The sequence below is a fragment of the Hemitrygon akajei genome, chromosome 9, assembly GCF_048418815.1.
Source record: "Hemitrygon akajei chromosome 9, sHemAka1.3, whole genome shotgun sequence".
NCBI lineage: Eukaryota > Metazoa > Chordata > Chondrichthyes > Myliobatiformes > Dasyatidae > Hemitrygon > Hemitrygon akajei.
The window spans coordinates 23668308-23682364 of NC_133132.1; the positions used below are offsets into that span (position 1 = coordinate 23668308).

The 14057-nt window shown below is 42.8% G+C and overlaps 1 protein-coding gene across 4 annotated transcripts in view; it reads right to left on the minus strand.

The window, feature by feature from the left end:
* patz1 (POZ/BTB and AT hook containing zinc finger 1) overlaps positions 1–13059 on the minus strand; it is a 74748-nt gene extending 61689 nt beyond the window's left edge. For all 4 annotated transcript variants that reach the window (XM_073055634.1, XM_073055633.1, XM_073055632.1 and 1 more), the window contains exon 1: positions 11849–13059. In XM_073055634.1, the coding sequence (XP_072911735.1) occupies positions 11849–13059 (1211 nt within the window). The remainder of the gene's footprint in view (positions 1–11848) is intronic.
* Between the last annotated feature and the right edge of the window lie 998 nt (positions 13060–14057).

Below are 14057 nucleotides of genomic sequence, written 5' to 3' on the forward strand. Positions count from 1 at the left end.
ACAATACATTAAAAAACCAATAAGTTACAGTAAGAAACATGTAAAAAAAAATATGGAGGGCATTCAAAGAAGCCAAAAGCTAGTAGGAAGATAGAGGATTGGGAAGCTTTTAAAAACTTGCAGAAGGAAACATTAGGAAGGAAAAGGTGAATTATGAAAGGAAGCTGGCGATTAATATCAAAGATACTAAAAACTTTTTAAACTATATAAAGGGTAAAAGAGGGTAGATATAGGATCAATGGGAAATGATGCTTTTTACATTAGAAGACATCTGCAGTCTACTGGACGTTCAAGAGTGTCAGGGAAGTGAAGTATGTGCAGTGAAAATTACAACTGAGAAGGTGCTCAGGAAGCTTAATGGTCTGAGGGTGGATAAATCTCCTGGACCTGATGGAATGCACATGACAAGATAGGCCAAAGCCAGCATGGTTTCCTGAAAGGAAATTCCTGCCTGACCAACCTAAATTTTTTTTTGAGGAAATTACAAGCAGGGTAGACAAGGAGATGCAGTAGATGTGGTGTACTTGGATTTTCAGAAGGCCTTTGACAAGGTGCCACAAGTGAGGCTGCTTAGCAAGATAAAAGCCTATAGAATTACAGGGAGTGATACTATCATGGGTGGAGCATTGGCTGATAGGCAGAAAACAGAGAATGAGATTAAGGGATCCTATTCTGGCTGGCTGCTGGTTACCAGTGGAGTTCCATAGGGGTCAGTGTTGGGACCGCTGCTTTTTACGATGTATGTCAATGATTTGGACTCTGGGATTAATGGATTTGTGGCTACATTTGCTGATAGGTCGAAGAACGGGTTGTGTTGAGGAAACAGAGAGCCTTAGATAGTTTAGGGGAATGGGCAAAGAAGTGGCAAATGAAATACAATATTGGAAAGTGTATGGTCATGTACTTAAGAAATAAAAGGCAGACTATTACTTAGATGGAGAGAGATGCAAAGGGATTTCGGAGTCCTCGTGTGCAGGATACCCTGAAGGTTAACCTCCAGGTTCAGTTGGTGGTGAAGGCGGCAAATGGAATGTTGGCATTCATTTCTAGAGGTACAGAATATAAGAGCAGGGATGTGATGTTGAGACTCTGGAAGGCACTCGTGAGACCACAATTTTGAGCTCCCTATTTTAGAAAGGATATACTGACATTGGAAAGGGTTCAGAGAAGATTCACGAGAATGATTCCAGGAGTGAAAGGGTTATCGAATGAGGCATGCTTGGCAGCTCTTGGGCTGTATTCCCTGGAGTTTAGGAGAATGGCGTTGGGGGAGGGGGGAGATCTCATAGACACATTCCCAATGTTAAAAGCCCTGAAAGGATTAGATATGGCAAGGTTATTTCCCAGGGTAGGAGAGTCTAGGACAAGAGGGCATGACTTCAGGATTGAAGGACATCCATTTAGAACAGAGATGCGGAGAAATTACTTTAGTCAGAAGGTGGTGAATCTGTGGAATGTGTTGCCATGAGCGGCTGGTGTATTTAAGGCAGAGATAGGTAGATTCTTGATTAGACAGGGCATCATAAAGTATGGATGAAGGCAGGGGAGTGGAAATGACAAGAAGAATTGGATGACTGAATGGCGGAGCAGATTCGATAGGCCTACTTCTGCTCCTGTATCTTATGGTCTTATTGTAAAAAGAGAGCAGATAGTAAAGGTAGTGTTCATGGATTCATGGACTAATCAGAAATTTGATGGTGGAAAAGAATCTGTTCCTAAAATATTGAGTGTCTTCAGGCTCCTGCACCTCCTCGATGATGGTAACAATGAGGAGACGAAATGCCCTGGGTAATGAGGATCCTTAATGATGGATGCTTCCTTTCTGAGGCATTGCCTTTTGAAGATTACCTTGATGGCTGGGAGGCATGCACCCATGATGGAGCTAGCTGAGTTTAAAACCCACAACAACTTTTTCCAATACTAATAGTAATAGGAAATAGTAAGAGACCAGAACTTATGACCTAAAATGGGTGGAATGAAAACTTTCATATTTAAATGGTAGCTGGATGAGCACCTGATCAACTGCAAAGTGGCAGACCATGAGCTGGAAGATGTGGGTAACTTAAACAGCACTATTTTGGCTCACATGATGAGCCAATGGTCTCCATCTACACCATAAGGTCCTACAAGTACTTCATCAAATCAGAGGGTTGTAGTTGATCTACTTGAATATTTTAACTGATACAATTTCAACGCAAATAAAAATAAACAGGTTTTCAAGGCATGCCTTATGTAACTAGACAGATCAGACAAAAGTTGTTTCAGTGGACATTAGTGAGATTTTTACCATAGTAGTTTTACATTTACTGTTAGTTATATTAGCATTTTATTCTTAATGATTTAATGAACTGATTTTGAACTTTAGATTTCAAACTAGTGTTCAAATCATTGTATCTCTGGTTACTAGTCCAGTAACATTACCATTATGCACCATTCTCCCAGAGCATGTTTGTGTGAAATGGATAATTGTTTCTGCCCATAATTTTCTGTGCCACAGATGTCAAAACCAGATGGGTATGAGAGATGGGCATGCAAACTGTTTTTATTCCCCCAGTAAGATCTGTACATCATCAGACTATTAAACCAAGAGCTGCATCAACTTTCACTCGGTCAGAAGGGGCAATCAGGATATTTTTAAACATGTCCCCAAAAATATAATTTTGCAACTCTAACTTTGAAGTTCTGTTGCCAAGTGCTACTCTCCTGTTGCAACTGTGTTTTAAAAAATTAATATAGTATCCATTAGCATTGCAATTTAAGAGTCCTGTATTACCCAACTGTTCAATATTAGACCAGTACTGCACTGGGCTGGCCATTCAACCCGCAACATTGTGCAGATCTTGACGTAAATTTATACTAAATGTCCTTCTGTGCATCATCCATATCCATCCATTTAAGATAGGTTTTATTTATGTTCAATAATGAATGGCAATATGAAGGGAGTGTAAGGTAATGAGAAGGGCAGGGGAGTGGATCTAGCTGTATTGGCCTTCCATAGCCTGGTACAAGTTTGACAAACTGAATGACTTCCTTTCATGCTGTGAAATGCTATAACACGGAGGGTGCAATGATGTATGAGGTGCTTGGAGGAGTATTTCACACCAAGCTGGGAGGAAATTCTTCAATGTGAAGGGGGTATTTCACACTGAACAATAAGAGAATTCTGGAATGTAAGTCTGCATTCTTCTGATATTAGTGATATGTTAAGAAAATCATTAATTTAAACAAAAAAAAATTGTCCTCAATGCGAAGGATTTTTTCCCCCAGAATTAAGCACCACGGCTTTACACCTCCTTGCTGTAGCCAAATGGCAATCATGAAATTTCATTTAGTCTTGTAATCAACTTATACATTCTAAGATGCCACAATTATTAAGATAAATAATGAAACAACTACACTTAGTGAGTGCACTAGAATTTATCACACCAACAGGCAAACAGAACCTTGTTTTCAAATTGAAAAAGGCAGCACCTGTGTCCTCTGTAGCACACACAAGTAATCCACATTGGTCTTGTCAAAGTGCAAAAATGCTGACCCTGTCCAGAGATTTGTTTTCAGGGAGGTGGTGGTAGTTGGGGTTGGGGGGGGGGGGGGATGTGTGGGTAGGTACAGCCAGAACCTTAATAGAGATTGAGAGCAAAATGGTGGTTCATGACATTTCCATTTCCCTTCCCACACATGCTGCTATACTTAATACAAAAGTTAGAAATTTAAATACTCAGTTGCAAAAGTCATGCTGCTAAATCAGAAACCAAATGAATTTCAATGACCCATTTTATGTGTCCAACGTCCTTGAGTTTAAATTTCACCTGGTGTTTAACCACCATTCTTTTGCAAGATGACAAAAGACTTATCAACATTTCACTGCAGTACCCTAGTTCAATTACATTGCATTAATTGCAAGTTTTAAAAAAGTTTATTACATTTAACATATACTAATATTTGTTCAAAATATTAGTACAAAAATCCAGTCCTATAATGCCAATGCAACAGTTGCTAAGGAAAAAAATCTAGTTTGGGGCATCTCTCTGGACATGAGACAATGACTCCTGTAGTTGGTGAAAAATTGATAGTTGGTTACATAAATAACCAAGAGCTTGAAGCAAATTTAAAGAAAATAATTTGAAGTTCAAAGATTTGCAGTTTCTAAGAAACAATTAAAGGATCACAAGACACACTGAATTGGAGGCCACTCTAATCAACCTGGTTCATTCAAAATACACTACCTCCTTTGTCAACTATGACATCCAACTATTTCTTATACACTTCCAGAACTTTTTGATTCAGTTATAAAGGCAGCAAGACAGCAGCTATACTTCATTAGGAGTTGGAAGTGATTTGGTATGTCAACAAGTACACTCAAAAACGTCTATAGATGTACCTTGGAGAGCATTCTGACAGGCTGCGTCACTGTCTGGTATTGGGGGGGGGGGGGGGGGGGTCCGCTATAGGGTGTTGTAAATTTAATTGGCTCCATCTTGGGTACTAGCCTACAAAGTACCCAGGACATCTTCAAGGAATGGTGTCTCAGAAAGGCAGCATCCGTTATTAAGGACCTCCAGCACCCAGGGCATGCCCTTTTCTCACTGTTACCATCAGGTAGGAGGTACAGAAGCCTGAAGGCACACACTCAGCGATTCAGGAACAGCCTCTTGCCCTCTGCCTTCTAATTCCTAAATGGACATTGAACCCTTGGACACCACCTCATTTTTTTAATACATAGTATTTCTGTTTTTTGCATGATTTTTAATCTATTCAATATATGTATACTGTAATTTATTATTATTTTATTTGTGGTTTTTTTCTACATTATGTATTGCATTGGACTGCTGCTACTAAGTTAACAAATTTCACATCACATGCCGGTGATAATAAACCTGATTCTGAAATTCTGGTCCACTCTGAAGAGCTTTCTGGCAGTAGTCCTGATTTTTTTTTTAACATCATACTAGTTGTGACTCTACCCCTCTTCACACTGGGACTCCATCATCCTTACAAACTTACAAAATCCCAACCCACACTCCAGCTTCCTTATTCTCTCTACAATCTTTGAACAGAATGTGGCCTTACAAATCATCATCTTCTCTGCAATCACACATCTCCATCCCTCAAGCAGAGTTAATTGTCTGCCTCAGAACTAACAGTTAGAATTAATGCCCTTTGGAACTGTGACCACGGTAAACCAAATTTTCACATCCTTTTTGGTCTTCCTGGAAGTCTTTAACTCCTCCAAAACATACAATCCACCATCTAAGTGTGTGGGTCTGCCTTAGCCTTGTTCTATGCTTATCTACTGGATCGTAACCAAGCAGACATTTAAAATGACTCATTTTCCTGTCCTTCTTCCATCTCGAGAAATTACTCTTATTTATCATCGATACATTGACTTTTTACAATATCAGTTAAACATGTCAGATTCCACATAATTACTGATAATTTTTCACTCTCTTCCCTGGATCTCTCTCCTTTGGTTATGATTTGTCCAGTCTTGTATGACAGCCAATGCTGGATGAATAAAAAGACTTACCAAAAAGCACTAGCTTTGATGCCTTTAAACTATATTCTGTGGACCATTTCTTTTCATCTCCTCAACAACCATCTGAAGCCCAGCCAGATTGTTTGTGACCTTAGTGTCTGACCCCAAGAGAAGCTCCAGCAATCGGATTGCCTTATTCTACAACATCACTCAAGAATGACTATGCTGTAACTCACCTGCTATCAAAATGTTCACAATGCTTTTGTAACAATCAGAACTATTAATTCCAATCCTCTGGCTGACCTCCCATCTACCACTCAACACAAAAATATTCTTCAAAACCCTACTTATTGTATCTTAATTCAAATCCCATTCACCTAGATCCACTATATTACAACTTCAGCTACAAATGTCTGCATAAAATCCATTTTTCAAAATTCCTCCATGCTCTCCCCTTTCCTTAGTTTTGTAACTTACAACAGCCCCTTTGAGACCTCAGATCTCCTCTCCAATCTGATCTCTTTTATATTGCCTAATACCACAGGCCTCATCATCTGAAATAAAACCAAAGTCATCAAGCATGGTGGATTTCACAAGCAATTTACGGAACACTTACATATAGTCCGCATTCTTCTTGTCACACATTGCTTTGGTTCTCAGGCCTACTCCAATCTCTCTGTCCTCACCCATCAATACGGTTCAACAGGAGGAAAAACATCTCATCTTTCAGGAACCTTTCAGCCTTCTAGACACAACACTGCATTCACTGCTTCCATATGCACTTCTTCTAGACCCAAATTATCTTTTTCTATTTTCTCAGGTATTTTACTTTGTGTGGTATACAAACTTGACAGAAATTTCACTTGGTTTCTCTTGCACCATCTAACCCACAGCTCTTATGTTGGAATGCTCTGTCTTGACGGCACACTAACAAAATTTTTCTTGCCATCTTTGTATATTTTTCATTGGTAAGTTAGTTTATTACCATGCAGCTAAAGATGGAGCCAGAGGGCAACTTCTCCCAGCTCATCAGTGAAACAGTTAAATTCTTCCTATTCTAATGTTTATATTTTCCTTTTCAAGGTGACTGGGGTCCTGTCGGGGCCTTTGGTCTACAACAGCACTCAAACTGGGATTGTGCATCATGGCGTGTTCCAGCTCTTGGAGCTCACCGATCGACTGTGTTTTGATATATCCAGTTTTGGCCTGAAGTTGGGCGCCTTCAGGGCCTTGCGCAGCCCTGTGGACACAAATTCTTGCTGGTGTCACTAACTAAAGTGTAGCAAGAGCTTGAGCATCAAAGACAGCAAAGGGTGGCTGGCAAAGGGCTCTGCACACAGTGATCGATCATTCTCTATTTCGATGGTGAGGGAGAGTTTACTGCTGAATCTTGAGTCAGAGAACTTGAAATTAAACAACACTTCAGACTGACTGTAACATCAAGATAGCGACTTGTTATCTCCCCTCTCACTGGTGCGTGTGTGAGTAGAAGGGTTGTGTATGGGAGTGGTGCAGGGGCTTTGGGGTTCTTATGTTTTTTTCTGTCATTTGGGATGTTTCTTGTTTTGAGGATGTCAGTAGGGAGTAAGAATTTCAAGTTGTGTATTGTATATGTTCTCTGATATTAAATAGAATCATTGAACCATATACTGAGGTACAGTGAAAAACTTTGTTTGCTATCCATACAAGTCATTTCATTACAACAGTGCACTGAGGTAATATAAAGAGAAATATCAGAATGCAGGATAAAATGTTACAGTGACAAAGAAAGTGCAGTGCAGGTAGACAATGTGCACAGCCATAACAAGTAAGATTGCGAAGTCAAGAGAGCATTTTATTGTAGTAGAAGAGCATTCAATAGTTTTATAACAGTGGTGTACAAGCTGTCTTTGAGTCTGGTGTTACATGCTTACAAGAGTTTGTAAATCTGGCTGATGGGTGGGGGGGGGGGGGAAGGAAAGGAGAAGGAGAGAAAGTCCAGGATGGGTGGAATCTTTTAATTATACTGCCTGCTTTGCTGAAGCAGTGATTAGTGTAGAACGACTCCATAGAGAGGAGACTAACTTCTTTGATGCGCTGAACTGTCCACAGTTCTGTGCAGTTTTTTAATGGTCTTGAGCAGAGCAGCTGCCACACAAAACAGTGATGTATCTGGATAGGAAGCTTTTTCTAGCACATTGATTAAAATTGCTGAGGGTCAAAGGGAAAATGCCACATTTGTTTTACCTACTGAGGATGTGGAGGTGTCAATTCTCTTGTTTGGCCATGACATCTACATGATATCCCTGTGACAGTAATTGGCCAATTCTAATTCCTTTTTGTTCTTTCCTCTTTACCCCCACAACAATCCCAACATATTTCCCTAGCCTCTTTGTATGCTTATAAATTGTTGCATAGCTTTATAACATTCTGATAAATTGTATTTAACTAGAAATATTTGCTTGCTTTCATTCTTCAAAACTACAGAACGATTTTCTGATTATTTTCATTTTTTATTTTGGATTTTAACACAAGGCCTCAATTACACACATGCAGCTTGAGAAGTTGGTCCTACATCAGTTCACAATTGCTACAACAATCGCAGGCAATCTCCTATGTCAGTCTGCTCCCAAGCCTGAGTAAACAGGGGCAGTGAACCACTAGGAGACCTGAATGGTATATGGTGACTTGTTCATTTTCTTAAACTGCTCAAAATTTCTCATTTCAATTCTCCCACCCTCTTGGTCTGAATCAGCACTTCACCATGTAGGAGGAACAGACAAGACCCAACCCACTTCTCACTCTACCACATAAAGCATTTTGCTTGTGACTTAACTCCTTGGCTGCATCAGTGTATACAGTCACAAAGTAACACAATGCAAAAACACACCTTTCAGCCCACCATGTCCATCTACACTAAACCCACTTAACTGCATTAGGACACCCCCAAGTGTCTGTTTAAATTGCTCTTAAATATATTAATTGTATCTGATTCCACCACCTCCTGTAGCTCAACTACACTTTGTGTAAAAGAAACGTGCCCTCAAGATCCCCTTTGACCATGCATACCTAATAATCAGGCATCCACCAAGCTAATATGTCACTGAACAAATCTACACATATTGTATATACCAGAACAGATATTCTCATTGTACCCCGACACTCTCACACTGTAAAGCTGGCACGATCCAATAGAGCCACTAACATCAGAGTAACATCTACAAAATGCTGGAGGAACTTAGCAAGTCAGACAGCACCAGGTTTCTTTGAGGCTAGATAAAAATACACCAGTATGTCTCATCTTTTTCAAATTACTGGACACAACCTGCAATGAATAGCATTGATACTGGTTCTGCAGAAGCAATACAATAAGACAGTCAGCCAGCAGATTCTTCAGAGATCATCTATGAATCTAAAGCCAAAAGTATGAACAATTTTATTCTCCCTTCCACAGTTCCATCAAAAACTTCTGTTGAATTCATATGACAATCAGAGCTGTCATATGGATTCCATAGGTCTTTGAATCAGCCCTTATGCTTGATCAATCTTTATGTTCAATCTGAAACACAGGCAACAAAAAGTGCAAGGACTAAAAGGCTGGTGCAGTTGAAGATTCAATGTACCACCATGAAATGACTGTCTGTGCCACAACATATAGTTGCTCAATGCCAGTGACATTCACATTTCTCCACTCTGACCAGTTCCCTGGTATATTAGATTAACAGAGGGAACAAGAGGTGGACAATGCTCTCACCAGACAACTGGTCTTATGAACATAGAACAGTACACCACACCACACCACAGTACATGCCCTTTGGCACACGTTCGGTGCTGACCTTTTAACCAACTCCAAGATCAATCTAACCATCCCCCGCCACAAAGCACCTGATTTTTCTTTCACCCATATGCCTAAGTTTCTTATGCCCCCTGATGTACCTGCCTCTACATGTTTCACCCATCCACCACTCTCTGTGTAAAACACTTACCTCTGACATCCCTCTACTTTCCTCCAATCACTTTAAAATTATGCCCCCTTGTATTAACCATTTCTGCCCTGGGAAAAGGGCGCTGGCTGTCCACGACATTCTCTCTAATCCAAGCATCATTCTGGTACATCTCCTCCGCACCCTCTCTAAGCTTTCCACATCTTTCCTACAATGAGGTGACCACAACTGAACACAAAATTCTAACCAGAGTTTTATAGAGCTGCAACTCAATCCTAATGAAGGCACACACAAAATACTGGTGGAACGCAGCAGGCCAGGCAGCACCTATAGGAAGAAGTACAATCAACGTTTCGGGCTGAGACCCTTCGTCAGGACTAACTGAAAAAAGAGATAGTAAGAGATTTGAAAGTGGGAGGGGGAGGGGGAGATCCAAAATGATAGAAGACAGGAGGGGGAGGGATGAAGCTAAGAGCTGGAAAGTTAATTGGCAAAAGGATACACAGCTGGAGAAGGGAGAGGATCATGGGACGGGAGGCCTAGGGAGAGAGAAAGGGGGAGGGGAGCACCAGAGGAAGATGGAGAGCAGGCAAGAAGTGATTGTGAGAGGGGCAGAGAGAAAAAAAAAGAAAAAATATGAAGCCACAATTTGTCCCCAAGATCCCCTCATTTCTCCACACTAAGAATTCTGTAATTAACCCTTCAAATTCCACCCTCCAAAGTACATAATTTCACACTTTTCCACACTGAATTCCATCTGCCACCTTTCAGCCCAGCTCTGCATCTATCAATGTCACCTACTATTATATCCACAACTCTACCAACATTTGTGCACCTGCAAACTTACTAAACCATCCTACCACTTGCTCATCCAAGTCATTTATAAATAATGAGCTGGGGTCCGAGAACAGACTGCTGTGGAACACTACTGCTCACCAACCTCCAGGCAGAAAACTCCATCTACTACCACCCTCTGCCTTCTTTGAGGAAGCCAATACTGTATTCACACAGCCAAGTTTCTCTGAATCCCATACCTCCTAACTTTGTGAATGAGTTAACGGGGAACCATTATCAAAGGTAAAGTAAGCTTATGGTACCATTTGCAAAGCCTGCTACCTGATCTTCCTCCACATCCCAAAGCCTTGCAGAGGGAAGCAACAAGATGCATCAGTGAAAATAAAAATAAAGTTTTAGTCATAATGAAGAGAAAACAGTCCAATTACTCGCTGCATTAGGGTACAGGGTAGTAAGTTATATGCTTATTAAACCTCTGCTGGGAATTTCGGAAAGTAAGAAAAATGCAAAATTCAGAAGTTGACATAAATAATGCTTCTGAGTGTCAGTGCCTGTAAACAATTGGCTTACCAACACTGATAAGGTGGGATGGATTCTGGGTAGTTGGGAGGAAATTAAATTTGGTCGACAAACAGCTTACCAGTTGATGAAAACTGTAGCAAAGTGTGAATTTTTTAAAATAAATACAAAATATAAAATACCCTTACTATTATTGGAGCGACATGGTACAAGACCAGGTAATTGGATTCAATTCCACCACTGGCGAAAGAGTTTGTACGTTCTCCCTGTGATCAAGTGGGTTTCCTCGCACATTCCAGAAACGTTGGGGTTAATAAGTTAATTGATGACATGGGTATAATTGGGCAGTACAGGCTTGTTGTTGGGCTGTTAGGACCTGTTATCATGCTGTATCTGCAACTAAAACAGCGCTCCAAATTCCCTTCACAAGTTCAGACTTTTGTCATTGTCAAGAAATCAGGAGTTTTTAAAACTCTTGCTTGATTAAAATGGCCAGCCATTTCTATTTAACTACAGTCCTGTAGAATGATGATTGGATTTTATATCACACACTACTCAGTAATTTCATCTTATTGTCCAAAATCAAAAACTCAATTCTGTTAGGGTATGGCATTGGAGTATAAAATATGTGTTCGGCAGTAATACAAACACGTGCTGTGCAATAATAAACAGTAAGAAAGCACTTCCTGTCAGCAATACTACCTAGAAATAATGTCGGTCAGAACATGTCACACTTAATACCAATTGCACCAAGTTTTTAGGATCCCAAATCTGATTTAAACATAAACCCAGTACGAGTATACATAACCTTCTTTCATTAACTCACATTTTCAACAACTGGAGTTTATTTTACCTTTAATTCTAGCCCTCCTCCATCACCACTAGGACTTGGTGCTACAATGCTCTCTAAAATATACTCAAGAGATTCAAGTTCGAAAGTATAATTACATTTTTGGGAGATTTCCCACAGTTCAATAGGCAATAATATGAAAGTTCCATACTCCAAGGATTACAAAATTATTGATTATCACTACATTTCAAGTTTTTCCCCAGACTGGCTCGCTTTCCCTTGTTACTTTAACCGTTGGAGTTCCTTTATAGAACCACCACCTTTTCATTAACCCTTTCTACTCACCTGGAAAAGCCCTTTCCGCAGCTGATACAAATGTAGGGTTTGCCCACTGCTCCATCATGAGATCGAATGTGATAGGTCATCCGGTCTTTTCGCTTGAAACGCTGGTGACAAATAGGACATTCAAACGGTTTTTCCCCTGAATGCGAAAGCTTGTGGCGGTTCAAGTGGTAAACATCCCTGAAAGCTTTACCGCAGAGCTCACAGGCCACGTTTTTCCTCATTCTGCCTCTCTTTCGGGGGCTGTCGAGGCTGCTTGAAGAGGCTAGCAGATTATCCCCAAGTCCTGGAACCTGATTCTCCCCCGACCCCAGTTCCATATTCAGCCCCGTGTGTTGAGCCTCGTGGAGCAGGAGGCGGTTTGCATTCTTGAATACTTTCCCACAGAAACTGCAGGGGTAAAACCCCTCGTCCCTCATGGCCAACGGTGCTGTGAGCAGCGGCAAGTCAAACAGAGGGGCCTTCCGAGGCCGCCCGCGCCCCCTCTTGACCACCTTGGAATGGTCAGTGCCCACCGAGTTCACCGGAGCCTGGAACTGCCCGGCCACGAGGGTCGGTGTTGCAGGCGAAGTCACCAAGCCATCCATCACAGGTAAAGAACCCTGCAGAGGCGGCAGGGCGGGAGCAGGGGCTGGTGCACCAGGGCTACCTACCTTGACATCACCAGCACCCTGCAGGTGTCCATTTTCCCCCACAAAGTTGCCATTGGCACACGCAGCGGCGGCTAAGTCCAGGGCAAAGCTGAAGTCTACATTGGCGGGGCGGAAGACCATCATATCTCCCCTAGCCGGTGGCACCATGATCTGGACGTTGGATTGTTTAATGACCTCCTGGCAGATCTCGATGACCGACCTCATGAGCAGAAACTTAGCGGCCGTCATGAGCTCCGGGAAGCTCTCGAGCCTCACCACGATACGGGAGGTGTAGGCGAAGTCCAAGATGTCCCTGAAGACCTTGGCGCTGATGGTGTGCATCTCTAGCTCGCGGCCTTGGGCCTCGTCGACGGGCGCGCCGAACACAGACTCGAAGTAGTCGCTACAGGCGGCTAACACGGCCTTGTGCGCCGGGAAGCTTTCGTCGCCCACCCGAAGCACCACGTCGCAGAAACGGCCGCCGTTCTTCCTCTGACCGTTGAGTTTCTTCAACATGTCGGCGCTGTGCTGGCTCACCTGGTAGGTGTAGCTGTTCCAGGACTGCTCGGCAGCCCTTTCCATTGCCTCCGCCAAGTCCGAGCCGCGACGGAAAGAAAACAGCCCCTTCACACTCCAACACTAAACAACTGTGTCCGAGGCCAGAGAGATTTGAAAAGGAGCGCGCGGTGCAGAGCTCCGCCTGCTGCCGAGCCAAGCCGAGGGAAGGCCGCGCAGCGAAGGCCGGGGAGTGCTCGGCGCCGCTTTTGTTCCCCTCACAGCCGCCGGGCCCTGGCGCCGCGGGAGGCTCGGCAACATGGCAGCGCGGCGTTTCCTGTCAACTGCGACCCCTCCCGGGGGCCTGGAGAGGCACTGGCTGAGGCGGGGGTAGGTGAGGGGGGGGGGGGGGCGCGGGGGTGGAGGGGGGCGGGGAGAGGCGCTGGCGGTGGATGCTGGCTTGCGGTAAGGGACTCTAGCTGGGAGTCGCAGTACTCTAGGCGAGTTTGGCAGACACGGATTGTTTATGGCAATCTTAGTCAGGGCGGTGGTCAGCGTGGGGAAATAGGGTCAGGATGAGGAACACTGGCAGAGAGTGAGTACGCTGGCTCTGTGTGGTGGAACACTGACTCGGAACTAGAGAACTCTGCGTGAGGCTGATGGCGAGGGTCTTGCTAGTCAGTGAAGGAAATAATTGCAGAAGGTGGGAGACGCTCTGGCAGAGGGCAGGGCATATTGGCTCAAGATGGGAGAATATCTTTAAGTGTGAGGACTCCATGTGGGATTGGTATAGTAGCATAAGGTAGGGGATATAGTCTTGGAGTAGGAACTGAAGTCATTGAGTGTGACTTACTGGTTCAGTAAGTTGGTCTGAAAATGAGGAACACTGGTTCAGGTGAATACCAAGTTAGAGGAGGCAGTCAGTGATGAATATCACCACTGGCTGGTAGTGTGAGGACTCTACATGACGTTGGCAGACAGCTGATGGTGGGAGATTTGTTTGGGGCATGGCAAATTGGTTCAGAGTGTGAAGCACTGGTTGACTCTCTCAGAAGCCAGGAATGGTGTTTCAGGTAGAAACAAGT